This window comes from Lipotes vexillifer, unplaced genomic scaffold, assembly GCF_000442215.2.
Source record: "Lipotes vexillifer unplaced genomic scaffold, Lipotes_vexillifer_v1.1 scaffold284, whole genome shotgun sequence".
Classification (NCBI taxonomy): domain Eukaryota; kingdom Metazoa; phylum Chordata; class Mammalia; order Artiodactyla; family Lipotidae; genus Lipotes; species Lipotes vexillifer.
Window position 1 is genome coordinate 392,804 of NW_006798931.1, and position 18,316 is coordinate 411,119.

At 35.9% G+C, this 18,316-nt stretch overlaps 1 protein-coding gene across 2 annotated transcripts in view; it reads left to right on the plus strand.

Annotated features, from left to right (window-relative positions):
• The window catches only part of GRIK1 (glutamate ionotropic receptor kainate type subunit 1), a 157,507-nt gene that overhangs the window by 120,289 nt on the left and 18,902 nt on the right, over positions 1 to 18,316 (plus strand). For both annotated transcript variants that reach the window (XM_007471202.1, XM_007471201.1), the window contains 2 exons: positions 1,183 to 1,400; positions 14,402 to 14,627. In XM_007471202.1, coding sequence (XP_007471264.1) covers positions 1,183 to 1,400; positions 14,402 to 14,627 — 444 coding nt within the window. The remainder of the gene's footprint in view (positions 1 to 1,182; positions 1,401 to 14,401; positions 14,628 to 18,316) is intronic.

Here is an 18,316-nt window from a genome sequence, read left to right on the forward strand (position 1 = left end):
TGAACTTCATACTTTGGATTTTTTAACTTAGGGTTTTTCCCTTTCACTTTTTAACTGGTCCCATAAACTCTAACATTCCTCCGACTTCATGGAGGAAATGCTAAGTACAGAACCAATGGTGAATTTCAAGCAAGCAGATTAACCAAAAATCCATCCATGAATTGATAAAATTGGGGTAAGTGCTGCATATACCCTTCTGTCCCTTTTGATTCTACTGTTGGATTTATGGCCTTCCATAAGTTTGATCAAAAGTTTTGAGCTAGAGAGTTTTCACAGATGTTTGTCATTTGTGTAGGTAAACTTCACACATGTACCGTTTCTTTAAGAGAGAAAGGGTTTTTTGGTAAATACATTAAATGCCTCTATATTACCTTTTTACAAATAATCAGGAATCATCTGATAACATCTAAAATGTATGTTCTTAGCAGAAAAGTCCCCTTTCCACCTGCAAAACAGCCAGTCTTTGAAGTATAATTAAAAAATAGTACTTTATTTGAGGACAAAATTGTGTCTTTTCAGTGAATATATTATTTTCAGTTAAATAAGAATCTACTTTAAAAAAATAATTTTGACTTCAAAAGTAACATAAAGTAATAAAAAATGATTCAGCTACTGTCAAATATGGCTGTATCCAATTTCATTTGATTTGTGAAACTCCAGTGTTTTATTAAAGTACATGTGATAAATGATATGATATGTTAATCTTTTGAAAGTCTCTCTCATTCTTTAAGATTAAATAAAAATAAGTTAGCTTTTCAAAGCTTTCACAGCTGTACAACCTAGAACATTTTATTTCACACAATAAGATGCATATCAGACAGTAAGAAAAGTCCAGAAGTCTGGGATTGACTTTTCAGCAGAAACAAGCAAACAAACTCAAATCTAAGCAACTAAATGATCTATAAATTTTAAACATAGAATATCTTAGGGTTAAAACCATTTAATGCCTTCAAATGTCAATAAATCACATTTTAAACAGCAGCATTGATAAAAGATCATTTAGAATTTGTTTCATTTTCTAAAAAAATGCATCTATTCACCTACACGCAAGAGAGTAAAACCTTGATAGATTTATAGTTTTGTGTCACAAAAATGCATTATCTCTCTAGGCTAGTGTCAAATCATGGGTCTTCCCTTCTCTCCTAACTGTTTAACTCTCTTACTCTGACGATACCATCACAGGATCAGAGTTGATGCCCAAAGCTCTATCAACCAGAATAGTTGGAGGGATATGGTGGTTTTTCACACTAATCATCATTTCATCCTACACTGCCAATCTGGCTGCCTTCTTGACAGTAGAGCGAATGGAATCCCCCATTGATTCAGCAGATGACCTGGCAAAACAAACCAAGATAGAATATGGGGCAGTCAGAGATGGATCAACAATGACCTTCTTCAAGGTAAGGAACTGACAATATATTCTCAGTGGTTATCTCATACTGAGGGGAGGAGGTTGTAGAATGAGAGTCTGTCCAAAAAAACCCAAAAAAAGTGTTAGGCAACTTTTTTATAAAATAAAATGTCTAATGGCAAAATCTGATTACAAGGGACCTAGGTACCCTCAGCTGTCACATAAAACAATTTCTTCAGTGCCCATCTAGGTATCATTCCCTCTATCTCCAATTGAGTACACTCAGATCCACAGTTCAGTGTCTTCAATATCTTTTCTTGTCTTTATATCCATTAATTAATCACTCGTATATAGAAGCCACAAAAGTAAAGATTACTTAATCTGAAATTATGACAATCAGAATGCTTGAATATCTTTGTTTTGTTCTTCCTGTTCTGTACTGGATGAGACAGGAGCAGATGATAAGTAAATGTGTTGATACTGGTATTTATTTGGAAAATTAAAACCTAAAGTATCCCAGGGCACTCCAGTCTAATATTGCATTTGCACCAATGGGGACAGTGCTCCCAGAGCAGCCTGAAGCCTTCCGATAGCCTGGAGTGTCTCCCGAGGCACCAAAGGAGAGTTAAGTTAGAATCAATATGGTTTTAGTGTCAAGTGCATTTTGTTGTTCAAGTCTTTTTAATTACTTACCCAGAGTAATGAAACTGATTTCCACCTTGCTTACGGAATAAGCTGCAGTACTTTTATTATCAAATCTCAGATACTATATCTCCCATGGGGAAAAAATGGATTTTAATAGATCCAGGGACATTTAGAGATGACAAAAAACCTTAGAGATCAGAAAGTTAAGCCCTTCACCTTACTCATGAAGAGAACAAAACCCACAGAAGCTAAATTATTTGCTCAAAATCACACACTTGGTTTATGACACAGCCAGGCTAGAACCTTCTTGTAAGAGGTACTTGTGCATGTGAAAAAAAGGAAAACAGCAACTGTAACCAAAATAAACTCTAAAAACACCTTTGTCAACATTTCACATCCAGATTACTGAAAATGAAGTTGTCACTCAAGGTTTGAGAGGACTACCTTGACTTGTGAAGAGTATTTATTTAGAGACAAAAAACTAAGGGTTAAAAGAAAGGGAACATTTCTTTGTATAACAGTATTATTTCACCAAAATATGTATTACTTATGCAGTAAATGCAGTTTAACATTAACAATAATAATAAATAAACAAATAAAAACTTACTTGTTTTAGAAGTAAACTATACCCAGAGGTTTATAAAAAAAAAAGAGTAATGTAAAAAGTTAGGATTTTTCTTTTCCTCTATGTTAAAAAAAAGATGATTTTTAAACATTTTTTTAATTTTAAGAAATATGACATTGATTTAATGAAGGTATAAAGTGTGGTGATTCTTTCTTCTTTGGACAAGTGTTGTTTTCAGGACAAATGACATTAAATGTATGGCTTTCCAACTTTCTGAAAGCTTGATTTCTCCTAAAATCAGTACTGTAAAGAAACACGTTACCCACAGATAGTAATTCATCACAACACTTGTCAGAAACCAGGAAAATTACCTGCAAGGCATATAGGACAGAGAGACACTGCCAAAGTAGAACTGAGTATGTCTGAAAAACATATCTGAAATGATTTACCTCTTTCACCAGTATCAAAAAGTTTTAAAGTATTGGGAAATGGGTGAGTAGAGTAGAGAAGATTCTACTACTACTAAGATGCACATTATAAATATAAAAGAGGTAGAGGCTACCCTTTGAAAAAGCCATAGAGCTGACTTCGCCACTGTGCAAACAATCAGTGTATTCACAAAGTATCCTTTAATCTCATTTTGACTTGTCTCTGTTCACATACCTTTGAATATAAAGGGTGCTGGTTCCCACATTTCCTGGCAGGACCCTAGAGTGACTTGCGTGTGCTTGGATATTGCATTTCCCTGAAATAATTCTATGCTAATCTCGCAACTGTACTAGCTCATAACTGCACACTCTGTTCCTAAGTGCTTTACATAGAGTATTTCATTTTATCCTTATAAAGGTCAACTGAGATAAGAGCTAATATTATCCCCATTGTATGATGAAGAAAATGAGGTATAGCTCAGTTAAATAACTTGCCACAAATTTATAAAGCTACTGATGAAAGAGTCAGTGTTCAGACAAACTTCAGGGAGTTCTAGAAGTTCTACCCTCCTTGAGTGTAGACAATTGGTCTCTTTTGTTTGTCATTATATCCTCAGAACCTAAAACAGTACCTGGCACATAGTAGGTACATAGTAGAGATAGTAGGCACTGAGAAAACATGTTTTTAATAAATGAACAAATACACTACTGAAATCTAAGAGAGATGGATTCTATCAGAGGAGGAAAAGAGAGAAGGAGGAAAGAAGGGAGGTGAGGAGGTATCTTTGTTCAGGCTACTATAATGAAACACCACAGACTGGGTACTTTATAAATAACAGAAATTTATTTCTCACAGTTCTGGAGGCTGGAAGTCAAGATCATGGTCGAATGAGGGCTCTCTTCTAGGTCACAGATTTTATGCTGTGTCCTCACATGGTGGAAGGGGCATGGGTCTCACAGGACCTTCTTTTATAAGGGCACAATCCCATTCTTAAGGGCTCCATTCTCATGACTTAAACACCTCCCCAGTGCCTCACCTCTTCATTCCATCATTTTTGAGGGTCAGGATTTCAACATATGAATCTGGGGGGACACATTCAGACCATAGCAGGAAGGATACATAGAGATCCACAGAGGAAGAGACACTGTCCTATGTTCCTCGATTTACAAGTTATCTTGTAGCCTAGCAACAAGAAGAAATTTATTTGCAAAAAGAGAACAAGGACTAAATCCGATTTAGTTTTCCCCTTGAGGGAGGCAAGCTGTCAGAAAGCTTCAGAGGGATACACACTCAGCATTTTTAAGCTGGATTATTCTGCAAGGGAAAGAAATATTCCAGCCTTTTAGCTCTCAGGGTAGTTCTACCCTGTCACTGAGTGACAGCAGTTAAGGTCACAAGGACTCAGTTTTGACCTGGCTCTACATTAATGTATCACTGCCATTGAAGCTTCCCTCCCTTTCTCTCTTAATCAAAGACAGTATCCTCTCTTAAGCTGTTGAATCAATAAGGAAAGCTGCCTTTGCCTGGTCTAACCTAGCACATTCTGATCTACTATTGGGGCATAAGCCTTGCTCACATGGGTCCCAGCTGCATTCAATCACAAGGAAACTTCTAATAAGAAGCACTTTTTCATCACACAGTGTAACTAAAGTGCTTTTGTCCCCCCAGTACCCCAAAAATACCCCTTTGGCACATCCAAATGGTGAACCTGTCTCTTTGCTTTCAAGATGACTCTAAGTTGTTTTACAGCTGAAGAATAGGCATTCGCAAGGAGGAAAGGACTATGGAAGTTACCAAAATCCATAAACAAACAAAATACACTAACCCCTCATATGTGGTCTCTTGGTCACAATTGAGGGACGTTTTTAGTGAAAGCTCTGCTTGAAAAGTGTGACCAGAAGTTGCTCACTAAAATTTCCATCCAAAGCCATTGACTTTTTTTTTCTAGACTTTGTTATTCTTGCAGAGAACAAGACCTTAGATTTCAGATTTGGATATTTGATTTTCAACATGAAAAAAAGTTGTTGTTGTTGTTGTTTTTAATAGCTCAGGTGAGATTTCACTATCCATCATCTGAATTCAGGCAAGGCTGAGGGAATAAACTGACATTTATTAAGCAACTGCTGGGTCAAGGTACTACCTGTCTGAGACAAGGGAAGCTGAAACAGTTTTGCTTCATTGAGTCATTTGTATGTAGAACAACCACAGTGATCACCAGAGACTGTATTTACGCAAAGAACTGAGATTAAATCATAAATTCAATTACACATACATTCACAAAGCTTTACAGATGGACACCTCAAGATCCTGTCTGATGCCCATGAGGAAAAGAACAATTTTAAGTTTTGTGGCCAAGGGCACTTAGTCAATGATGCTTATTAAAATTTACACTTCCTCAAGGTCATCTGCACCCTATGGATGATATAACGTCTATTTGGTGAAAGGGTGTCATTCACCAATAGACCAATTACTGGGTCAAAGTTAAAGAGAGGCAGAGTGTTTCATCAACTGTCCAAGGACTGTTGAAGATATTTTAGGAGATCCTCCAAATATCAGGGGACCATTTATTTGTCCTTGGCTAACAATTTTAAATAGAATCTTTTTATAAATCAGTATACCAATAATTCAGAACGTCAAGAGACTTCATTTAAGAGAATTTTTAACAAACTCCCTTTGATTTTTTACACAGAATAATACTAATTAATAATATGATATTAATTATATTAGTTTCTCATCTTTCTGCTGCTGAATTGCTTGGTCCTTTCAATTGTTTCAAAATCTTAAATGATAAAGGCTTTTCCTGCCCTCCCCACTGTCTGAGACCACCCTCAGCATCTTAAGAGATACAAACAGTAGTCAGTTCACAGTCAAGTTCTGTGGACACAACTTGGGGACAGATTTCCTGAGGCCATTTCCTCTTTTATACCCAAGAACATTGACAGCAATGGCATCCAACTACAACCTTTGCTTTTAATATGGAGCACTAAGACACTGATTTTCTCCACGTCCCATAAAAAGTAGGACACGTGCAAAAATTGTTTTTTCTCCTTGTAATTCTATTAATTACCCTTATGGATAAATGGAATAGCCCAAACTTTGATCTCACAGTGATAGTTTATCAACTCATTTTTTTTTTCCCAGATGAAGAAAGGATTATCATGTAAAAGCTTAAGAACCATTTGAGGCCTGAAAAAAGAGATTTCTCAATGTCTCTTGCAAACCATCATCCAAGGAAAATAATGGTTTTGGTTCATTGTTCAGAGATTAGGGATACCAGCCAGTCTTCTCAGGAGTTATGACTATAATAAAATGCTGTGATATAAATTAAAACTTACAGTAAAGTTTTGTTCTAGAACCTGAGTTCAAATTCTGACATTACTGCTTATTAGCTATGTAGACCTTGGTAAGTTATTTAAACCCTTTGTATTTCAATTCTCCTGTCTGTAAATTGAGGATAATATCTAGCTCAAAATATTATTTTAAGAAATAAATAACCTAATAGAGGTAGTGTGTTTATAATACTATATGGCAAATTGGAACAATAAAAATGTTAAATAAAATGTTAAATATTATTATAATGCTCACCAAAAACATCATCACCATTAACATCCAACCCTTACTCTTAGCTATTAGTCCTACTTTTTCAACTTTCTGAATTAAAAAATAAATAAAAATAAAAACTCAAGTTTGGTCTTTGTTCAGCTTCCTTACTGATCCTGGGAGGTGTGGCTTCTGCTACTGGACAGAAAAGTCCAGGGAGAGTGCCAGTGCCCAAAATCTCAAAGACTTTCAGAGGCCAAGTCAGACAAAGACCTCAGTCCTTGGAAGATTTGCTGAGCACATATAGGAATTAGCAGAAGAACCACTTCCAGATGGTAGATAAGCAACAGATGGTGAGGCTGCCCTCAGAATTCAGCTGAGAAGCAGAATAAGGCAGTTCAACTCAGTTCAGTTTAATTTATATTTTTTCTAGGATCTCCAATTTGACCAGTTTTTGAGGTTGTCACTGTAAGAGATAGGAAGGGGAAGATATAAACTTTTTCAAGGCTTGAAGACCTGAATAGCAATAAAGAAACAAGATGCACACAGACCTGTTAAATACAATGCAACATGTGATTAAGTAGCATGTCTTGTGCAGACAGGAAGTGGTGTGAACCTCAGAAGTCCCTGTGAGCCAGAATGGTAGAAAATACTCATGTAAGAAATGCTTCTCAGTAGAAGCTTGCCCTGTAAAAAATCACTATCCTCTCAGACCCAAGTCAGAGGATTACACAGATTAGATCATGATTCAGTCTAAAATGACTTGAATAAAATAGGTTTTAAAATATCATAACAGACTTGTCATTACTGGCTTTCATGGTCTGGGGACTCTTGACCAGCTGTGGGAATGGACTCCCTAACCTTTATAACCTCCTTCCAAAGAGTGGTTAGGTGCTATCATTAACCCAAAAGACATTTTAAGAAAGTTACTGAGCACTGCACCAGTGGATGTGAAGCAATGAGCCGTTATGGGGAGACAAGTTTCAGACAAAAATAGTCATATAATGAAGCACAAAATGAAAGACATTTCACAAACTTCTCTGTATAGGAAGGCATGCTTCACATAAGACCTATTAGCTGATGTTTGAAAGATCTAGCTAATTTTACCCTCAGTGTCCAAAATGTTGTCCCTATAGTTTAAAAATATATTTGTTTAGGGAGAAATCCATGAGGTCAGTTAAAGTTAACCTTTTTCAAAGCCTGTTATATTGCCTGTAATGGACCAATCTTTAGACAGGATAAAAACATGAAAAATGTTTTAGCAAAGGTGTTTGAATCCCACTGAGGGAATTTTTTTTAAAGGGAACACAAGAATTCATAGCCTAGGAAATTCTGCAAATGTCATAACTTTCTATCAATTCAAGATAAGAGCAAAATCAACTGCAATGATCATATTATATACATTTGAAAGACACAGGCCCCTCACTATAGTATAAATGCTTTCATCTGAGAGTCTTCCTTCAAAGTGATTTTTGCAAATTAAATCATACATTTTTAAATGCATGAGAAATTTTTAACATCTTTATTGGAGTATAATTGCTTTACAATGGTGTGTTAGTTTCTGCTGTGTAACAAAGCGAATCAGTTATACATATACATATATCCCCATATCCCCTCCCTCTTTCATCTCCCTCCGACCCTCCTTATCCCACCCCTCTAGGTGGTCACAAAGCACAGAGCTGATCTCCCTATGCTATGCGGCTGCTTCCCACTAGCTATTTTATATTTGGCAGTGTGTATATGTAAATGCCACTCTCTCACTTCGTCCCAGCTTACCCTCCCCTCTCCCCAAGTCCTCAAGTCCATTCTCTGTGTCTGCATCTTTGTTCCTGTCCTGCCCTTAGGTTCTTCAGAGCCCTTTTTTTTTTTTTAAGTTCCATATATATGTGTTAGCATACAGTATTTGTTTTTCTCTTTCTGAATTACTTGACTCTGTATGACAGACTCTAGGTCCATCCACCTCACTACAGATAACTCAGTTTCGTTTCTTTTTATGGCTGAGTAATATTCCATTGTGTACATATGCCACATCTTTATCCATTCATCTGTCAATGGACACTTCGGTTATTTCCATGTCCTGGCATGTAGAAATCCAAACTTATAAAGCAGATATATCAGACATGAATAGTTGCCTTAAAAGCAACCATTTCCTCTAACACAAGATCAGATCTATTATTTCATGAAATAATAAATTCTCATGGACACTATTTACAATAGCCAGGACATGGAAACAACCTAAATGTCCATGAGAATTTATTATTTCATGAAATGATAGATCTAATCTTGTGTTAGAGGAAATGGTTGCTTTTAAGGCAACTATTCACCTCTGATATATCTGCTTTGTAAGTTTGGATTTCTACATGGCTGATTTCCATGTCTTTGACTGATTTTTAAGGTGTTTTTTTTTTTTTTTAAATTGGCATTTATGTAAAGTAAATTGGAGATCAGATTTTAAAATGTAATTATATTTGATGTTTTATTTGTTCAATAAGCATATATTTACCATATTTATATGATCATTTTTGACAAGAAAACAAAAATCAAATATCAATAGTCTATCTTCAGTGTATATGTATGGGGTATGGATATATGTAAAAATAAACATATAAACAGGTATATATATAAAATCTTTAAGCATGTTGGTCTGAAGTAAAGTTGCACAGTTGTTCATTCTACTGAATAATAGGAGTATACATCTTTACTGTAGAAGCCCTATAACTTTGTTGAAGAAATAATGTGATAAGTAATGTTTATTTCAGTAAAAATGAAATATTAGAGGGATATGTCTATAAAATGCAGGTTCTATCAGTCTTAAGATTGTATTACACTCCAGAATTTACACATACTTTTCCTGTTATAGCAGAAATCCTGAAACTGAAAACAATGGAACTATATGAAATACAAAATAAGGAAAAATATAAACAATATCTACATTTCCTTCCAGGTTCCAACTGTTGCACTTCCTAAAACACTGTCTAATTTTTTGTCTAAACAAATATAAGCTGTCTAAATTCATATAAATTGTTTCCATGCATTGTGTGATGACTACAAGATTTTCAGCAGCTCTAGTTATAATAGAAAAGATGCCACAGCTATTTACTGAAATTATTTCTTAAGAAAATGTGTCAGTGATGTTAAAACATTAGCCGAGTCATAAGTTTGACGTTCTGTGTATTAAAACAAACAGTTGATTCCCTATTAGTTAAGAACACAAACCCTGGAGCCAGATTTCTGGGATCAAATCCTGGCTTCATCATTTCTTTATGTGGCATTCTGTTTCTTCATCTGTAAAGGAGAAATAATAATGGTATCTTTCTCATATGAACACTGTGAAGATTAAATAGATTAATACATGCAAAGTGCTTAGAATAGTTTTGGGCACACAGTACGCATTGCACATGCTGGTTATTATTACTATTTTCACTAAATAGTTTTTAACTGCACAGAGACCCATTGTAAATTATTTTCCATTGAGTGTTTAACTTGCATGCATTATGGGAGAAAAAAGATAAATAAACAACAGTCATCAGATGGTGATACAGTAATACTCCCTTATAACAGATTTTAGATGAAAAGAATGCTTATTCTTTGCCAACATTTCATCAGCATCAGAATACCCACATAATCAGGTTTAACCAGACAAAATAAATGCATTTAACCTTGACTCCCCTCTAGGATTTAAAAAAGAAAAAACCTGGATGATTTCAGATTTAATAAATGAGGACTTTTCAGTTTTTGTGACTTTTGATAAGAAGCTCAGAGTACTTTACAAATATTTTAATTAAGGTTTGACATACTCAGTGAAATAAGTTGCAATCACTGTTTCTTCTTTTTAAATATATATCATTTAGAGCAATTTAGCAGGCTGAGACTACAGAAGATTTACAAGTGCAGAAACATCCAGACTGTCATTCAAATGGTTTGCTAAGTCTTTTAATATTTATGATAATGTCCCATGAAGTATGCTTCTATTTTTAAGAATTATTAAAATCTGTCTTAAAAATAGTCTATTAAAAAGAAATAAATCATTTAACTACTCTTAGAGTAGTACTTTTTGACCAAACAAAAAATAAACATTACAGAACATGATTTGACAGTGGATGGAGCTCAAGAATAAGGAGGAAAGAGGCCATGACTCTGTATTGGTTCTTTCACTAACCAATATGACCCCTGGGTGGCACTTAACTGTCCTTGAAGTCAGGACCTGCATAAGTAATATGAAAATGTTGGTCTAGAGATTAGAACCTGTGGGTTGAAGGATCCTTAAGTGAAACTCATCCATCCATGAAATTCTTCTTGTAGGTTTCCAGTAGTAGAAAACTCACTATATCCTAAGGTGCTTGAGCCATCTACAGATATTTTTAACTGTTAAAAAGGCTATTCCTTAGCCACATTCTGGGTCTTCCTATTTATCTAAGCTCCCCAGCTTGTCAAACAGTCTATAATTTCAAATGTAGAATACAACAGATCCCCACAACAGCAAACTTTCTAAATGATGAAAGAGAACTTTAAAGCAGAAGGGTGCTATTTATTCTCTGTCCCATTATGTTTACCATTATTAGGCTGGAGCAAAAATAGTAGGAGGGGGTCAAAGAAATTTAGAATGTTCCCTATGCCTTCAACTTGAGCAAGTCCCCCAAGTGATCATTTTCTTAGAAAAAGTTCTGCTGTTCAATGGTTCAAATTCCATGCCTGCTAGATTTCTCTTCCAGCACCTCAGGCAGTTCAAGCCAAGAACAACCTTCTACTCCAAAAAGGAAGAAGTAAGTGTGGTTGAATTAAATCCATGACCTCAGCTCCACAGAGCAGTGCTAGTCAACATGTGGTGGTCAACACAAACATGTTGACTCAGGGGACATTGTGTTACTAAGCTGTGATGAGATAAAAGAAATTGAGAGTAAGACTTTAGAAGTTCTGTAGCTCTTGGATATTGTGGTGGCACCAAGAACATGATTAATGAGGGACTTTCCTGGTGGCACAATGGTTAAGAATCTGCCTGCCAATACAGGCAACATGGGTTTAATCCCTGGCCCTGGAAGACCCCACATGCTGCAGAGCCACTAAGCCCGTGTGCCACAACTACTGGGCCTGTGCTCTAGAGCCTGTGAGCAACAACTACTGAATCCCTCATGCTCCAGGGCCCACATGCCACAACTACAGAGCCCAAGTACTGCAACTACTGAAGCCCACGTGCCTAGAACCTGTGCTCCACAACAAGAGAAGCCACTGCAGTGAGAAGCCCGTGCACTACAATGAAGAGTAGCCCCCGCTCGCCACAACTAGAGAAAGCCCATGCACAGCAACAAAGGCCCAACACAGCCAAAAATAAAATAATAAATTTTTTTGTTTAAAAAGAACATGATTAATGGATACTGTTCCAAGAATGTAGACCACTTTGAGGGCTGTCAAGTGCCAACATGGTGAGCCACATCTGGTATGAGTGCATACTAATCCCACTTGGTAGGACCACAGATAGGTCTGCCATGCATGCAGATAGGTCGGCCATGGAATGAAAAATACACAGTCCTTCACTGCAGGTAACTTGAGAACCACACCTGATTAGGCTCAATAGCAGATGTGAAGGTTTTGAGTTGAATCTTATCATCCTTTTCCACATCTTTCATTTTCCTGGATTCCTAAAAGCACTCCTCCCACTTTGTTTCCCATAAATGAACTGATCATTTCCTTTGTTTTGTCCTCAACTCCCATAGGCCAAAAAATACAGTTTTCTAACTATTTACAAAATTCATTTTTAATAAAATTTAAATACAGTGGAAAAAATAGATGTTTTATGGATTTTTTATATGAAAGCTAACTCCTAGCTGGATTAACATGATACCAAATAGCAAACAACCTCAGGGCATGAGTTCATGAATATAAGCTATATTGTCACAGGTAGATCAAATAAGACTAAGATCATTCTCAGAAGAATTTTGGCAAGATTGACATTCACCTACCCAAAATCAGCATAGTACAGTGGAAAGAGCATTGAATTAGATGTCAGGGGTCCAGAGGTCCAGTACTAGCTCTGATACTAACCAGTTTTGTGATTTTCATGAACTCTCCAAATCTTCTGTACCAAAATTTCCCCCTCTGTGAAAACAGCATGAATGAGCCAATTTCTAAAGTTTCCGTCAGCCATAAAATTTCATAATTCTAAGAAAATTATTTTCCCTTAAGGTAGTTTCCTGGTAGAAGAATAATTTTCCCAGCAGTGCGTTTACTGCCAAAAGACAGACTGACCTCCGTGCACTTGTACAAGTAGCTCTTTATTATAAATTTAGCATTAACAGACTCTTCCAGGCTAAAATTACCCAACAAATGAGGCATTGAACCCTAACTAAAAAACATACCTTTTAATGGAGACATGAACCTCAACTTTCAGATATCTGTGGGGGTGAGGAGTAATTCACAGGGTCCTAATCATGACAAAATGGTTTCCATAAAATGCCAGTATCTATAAGGTACTGTATATTGAATTGCTATTTGTCTCACGAGACTTTTCTCAAGGGGTTCTTCAAATACCTTACAATCTAAAATAAAGCCATCTGTCCTCCCTTAATGCATAAAGCCTACAGCGTTAACCCAGGTCTTAAATAGCGTTTGGAACTGAGTGAGCCTTCAGGAACACTTGACCATGAATAACCACACTATAGTTTATTCCACAGGTATTCCATTTATTGCTGTGGCCCCAAATCATGTTTTAAACTTCCTAGAACTCCTGAGATGATAAGCTCTGTGCCTTCCAAGGAAGCTCGTGTGCGTGTGTGTGTGTGTGTGTGTGTGTGTGTGTACGTGTGTACCATATACAACGCAAGAGCTGAAGTAGCTTGGAATTATCAGTAATTCTCATAATGTCTTCCATCTTCCAAATAAATGAAGGGGAGTGTTGATGCAAATGAAGACAAATACAGAAAAAAATTGGAACAATATGGAAATTACAGAATAAAATGTAAACTATTTACAGATCACTATTCAAAAGAATAGAAAATTTATACCTAAGCAATATGAAAACTTAGGCAGTATATTTTAACAAAGAAAGTAAGATAATGAGATAGTGGAAGGTATAGATGCATATGTAATATATACCATATATGTGGCTTATTACTGAATCAAGAAGCTGAAGAATAAAGGAAAAGACAAAATCATGAACACTTTCAATTGAAAATTCAGTCCTCATTATCTAAAATATTGCAATTTAAAATTGAATGTATATATTAAAAGGCTTATAAAAATACAGTAGGAAGAGTTTTCTGATCTGAATTTTAATCTGAAAAGAGCATTTGCACTCTAAGTTTTCTAGAAAAAATAAGAGTAATTGGCAGTTCTTTCATAAATAAAGCAGAGAAGGTATGTGATTTATCCCAAGGCTGTCCCCTGCAAAGGAATGTTGGATCAGGTATTAAAATTTACATACAAGAAAAAAGCAAAACAATGCCTACTGAAGTTAAGTCGTTGAAGGCAATGGAAAAAATGAGTAGAGTCTTGGGGTGACCTAGTCACCCCTTGGCCTAGTGGGCCTTGAGGACTTGTTCTTAAGTGGCCAGAGTTCCTTAGGCAAATGTTGTCATTGATACTAATCTTCTTTCTTCCCTACTGAAATCAGCCAAAGGATCTTGAGGCAATGTCTTACATCAGTTGGGTAAGATCTCTTTTTCCTCTACAGCTGCCTCAGTGCCTCCAAAGGTTTTCCTATAGTGAACTGGGCTCCTTTCAACTACCAAACTGAAGTCCCAGGATCATCAATACCAGTTTCCTACCTAAAGAGAAAGAATCCTCCCTACGCTATTTGAACCCCAGGAGTTTTGAATAGCTTTAGGACATATTTTCTCAGCACTCTCTGCTGGTGCATGTGCTTTCTTTCCCTGCAGAAATCGAAGATATCCACGTACGAGAAGATGTGGGCTTTTATGAGTAGCAGGCAGCAGACTGCCCTGGTCAAAAACAGTGATGAAGGCATCCAACGAGTGCTCACCACTGACTATGCCTTGCTGATGGAGTCCACCAACATTGAGTATGTGACGCAGAGAAACTGCAATCTCACTCAGATCGGGGGCCTCATTGATTCCAAAGGTTATGGAGTAGGAACACCTATAGGTAAGAGAGGCAAGGCAGTAGCAAAGACTGAGATGGGCAATGTCAGTTACAAAGTATAGAAAGGAATGGGCTCAGAGCTATCTACTCTACATTCTGAGAAAGTCTACAATGCCTTCAGTGGACTAATAAATAAGGGAAATGACAGTACAGATCATAGGCATGCTCTGAATTGAAGATTCCAAGATATTTAACCTAATAAACTTTTAACTCATTGTTTCTTTCAAGTTCTACCATTGTATATATATTTGAGTACATAGATTTTATTATTTTACCCCAAATATTGTTAAAAGAATATCTTCCTAATTAACACACTTCTCATTATTTTCTTTAGTTCCTATATATGCCTGTATAGTTTTTTCTATCTTAAATTATATTAGAATACAACAAAATTAACTATACATATAGATGACAAAGTTAAAGAGCTAGTGTTCTATGTAAATAGATAGAAAAGCAAAACTATATCTGTCAAAAGAAAAAGGATTAAGATTAAATTATAATTTGCTCAGGCAATATGTCAGATTCAATCATTAATAAAAACTCCAAATATTCCTAGTCCTTGATTTTGTACCACTGCTCCATCTAAGGATATTATTACCTTGTAGGCATACAGACCCACACAGCTAGGTCTTCTTGCATATCTGGGATATAGAACTATATTCTGTATTCAAGGGGCAATGACCTCCCTATAGAAAACTCTCTATTTCCCTCACTACAGAAACTGTATTGTATAAGGTTCTGATATGGTAGCAATCTGCTCTTCTCAAGTGAGTCATCAGTAATTTCCTGATAAGCATTCCCAAGGGGAGGAATTGGAGGTCATCTTAGACCACTGGGTTAGTCCAGTAAGAAATCACAGTTAAAGTTAAATCAGATAATTAAGGACCCAAGGTATTATTTTCACCTGTTGAAAGGGATTATCCAGTTCCCTCAACACTAGACAGGGATCACAAACTCAAATGCTTACAGAAACCAAGCAGGTATAATTGAATAAAGCTTGTTGGTTTGAAGAAGCAGTAGGGAATGGTAGCAAGTATGGGGAAATAGAGACAACATACTCATCTAAAGGGGACAACTGCCTTTCAGGTCAGTAGCTGTGGGAATTAGAGCCCAACATTATCAGATCTTCTATTTTTCATGAAAAAAAATCAGATTTTACGTGAATATTCCTGATGGCTTAATTTGGCAATAAATTTACTTTTTCAAAAAGATTATGTAGCCCATATCCAACTTTTGATCAATACTAATTTGATTAACCAGTTAAAGAAGGTCAACTCTCTCCACCTTTGAACATGAATACATAACCAATTTGACTCCATGCAATCTATCTGATGCTAGAAATATATGTTATAAAGAAATTAACTTATATCAATTGGGTAGGATCTCCTTTTCCTCTAAATAAGTTGTTATGTATGTCCTCTAAATAAGTCTTCAGAATGATTGGGCTAGGCAACCTGTAACTACCTTTTTGCCCCTTTATTTCCAATAACTTTTCCTGATGAAAATGCCAGTATTGCAAATGAAGTGTACATTTTTTTCTCAAGTGGTAAGCTCTCCTAAAACTAAGTCGGTGTGCTCTGCAGAGAACTCAGTGGGATTGGTAGACACTAACTAAAAGTTTACTATGCTTCTTTTTGATTTGAGAAAAAATGTCCTATCTCCCTAACCAGGCTTTATCACCTCATTTTATTTTTTTATTTTTTTTTATAACCCTCCTTCCACCACTTCACAATAACTCACAAGTAACAACCCTTCTTTTTTTTTTTTTTTTAAGACTGGAGAAAGAAGCTAGACATGTTATTTTTTTATATCCCATCACTGCTGATTTTAGTTAAATGGACCATGAGTCAGACAAGAACACCAGGATTGGGTGCCTTTTCCTGAATATTTTCAAAATCAAGACCTTATGATTGATTGTAATATATTCTGTGTCTTCTTAGAAAAAGCAACTATAGTTTCTTAATGGAACCACCTTTAAATTAAGTTATAAAGTTGAAAACTGTACTTTTACCATTCCATCCTCAGCTCCATCTCCACCACCTTTTAATTACCCTCTTTGCCCACCAAATTTCCAGTCTGGTAGTAATGATGGAAAATAACAATTTGTACCACTTCTTCTGAGAATATTTACACTATAATATGAGACTTTTAATAGGCATTTCTTCTACTGAATGAAATACAACTCTAAAGTTAAAATATTGGAATATTGGTGAGGAATGGGGAAGCATCAAGGGGTCTTTTCAGAAACACTCCTAAATTAATGCAGCACTTTAAAAATGACTCTGCCTCCATGTGAGTGAGGCTGATCCTGTGATGAGTATCACTATATTTTATATAATATGATATAAAGAGATTTGAATATTCCAGTTCAGTCTACATTTTGCCAACCTCATGCATTCTCTGACATAAAAATTCCAAAGTTGAAGAGTTTTTCCCCCTCCCTAGATGAAAAGAAATACACTCCAGGAATTTTTCATAGTGGTTATAAACCTGTCATCCTTTTAAAACTAAAACAATGAAGGAATAATTGGAACAGATGGCAGACCTCAGAGAGAATACATCCATTGGGAATACAGCTGTTGGATAAATTTGTGAGATGTTTCTTCTATGATGAACTGACTCTTTAAGAAAGATCAGCTGCTATTCAGGAAGATCCGTGCATATACATATGTATTTTTTTCAAGTGACTTGTAATAAATCACTGCCAATGTCATTCAGTCCATTTAAGCAACAACAACAAAAAAAATTGAAGCTAAAATATATTCAGATATAAACAATTCTCCACATACTTCTGGTCTTGCCCTGACTCCCTTAAGGCTTAAAATTCCTTCTCACAGTCAAAGATTGACAAAGTTGCTCAGTCACAACACAAAATCAAAGACTTTGTTTCGTAGAGACTCTCAGGACAGAAGCTCTGGAGCATTTACTGAGTACCCACTGTGTATACTGCTGCAATTGTTACCCTATGGATCATTCTCACACTCTTCAAAGCACTTTCATGTACATTAAAGCAAAGCTCTCTTGATTCACTTAATTGTTCACATTATTGTTAATGGTGCTAATTTTGACACTAACCATTATTCTGGAGTTGTTTAAGCAAGCAGCCAATATCTTTTAATTTGGCTGTCAAGAGCCATTTTCTCACCAAAAATCCGTACTCCTAATTGATAAGCCACAATCTAACTCCAAAACATTTTGCTCTTCTTTTACACTTGATCTTGAAAGACTGACAATGACTTTAGGAAGTCTTGGGAGGAATGGGAAAAATGACAAATGTCACAATATTAATCTTCTGCTTTTCTAACCATGCCCTAGAACATAAGGTATACGGGGGACGGGGGAGATGACATGGGGGTGAAGGGAGAAACTTTAATGAAAATAACACTAAGGGAGAAGTTAGGAGAATTGAGTTAAATTCTTGGCTCTACCAGCAACTATTACTTTCACCCATATCTTCACATCTTCAATTTCTTCAATTCTAAAAATAAGTAGACTGGGACTATACAGTTCCTAAGATCTCTTCTGGTTCTAAGATGCCACATTTTTCTGTTTGCTACTTTTTTTGCATTTTTCTATTTCCACCAAGAAGAATGTTAAAGTTTACAAACAAAGAGCTAGAATGTACTACTTTCCTACTAAGTAGAAGAAACACTTACAAAAATCCTTAGCATCCAAGGAGAAATTAGGGAAAG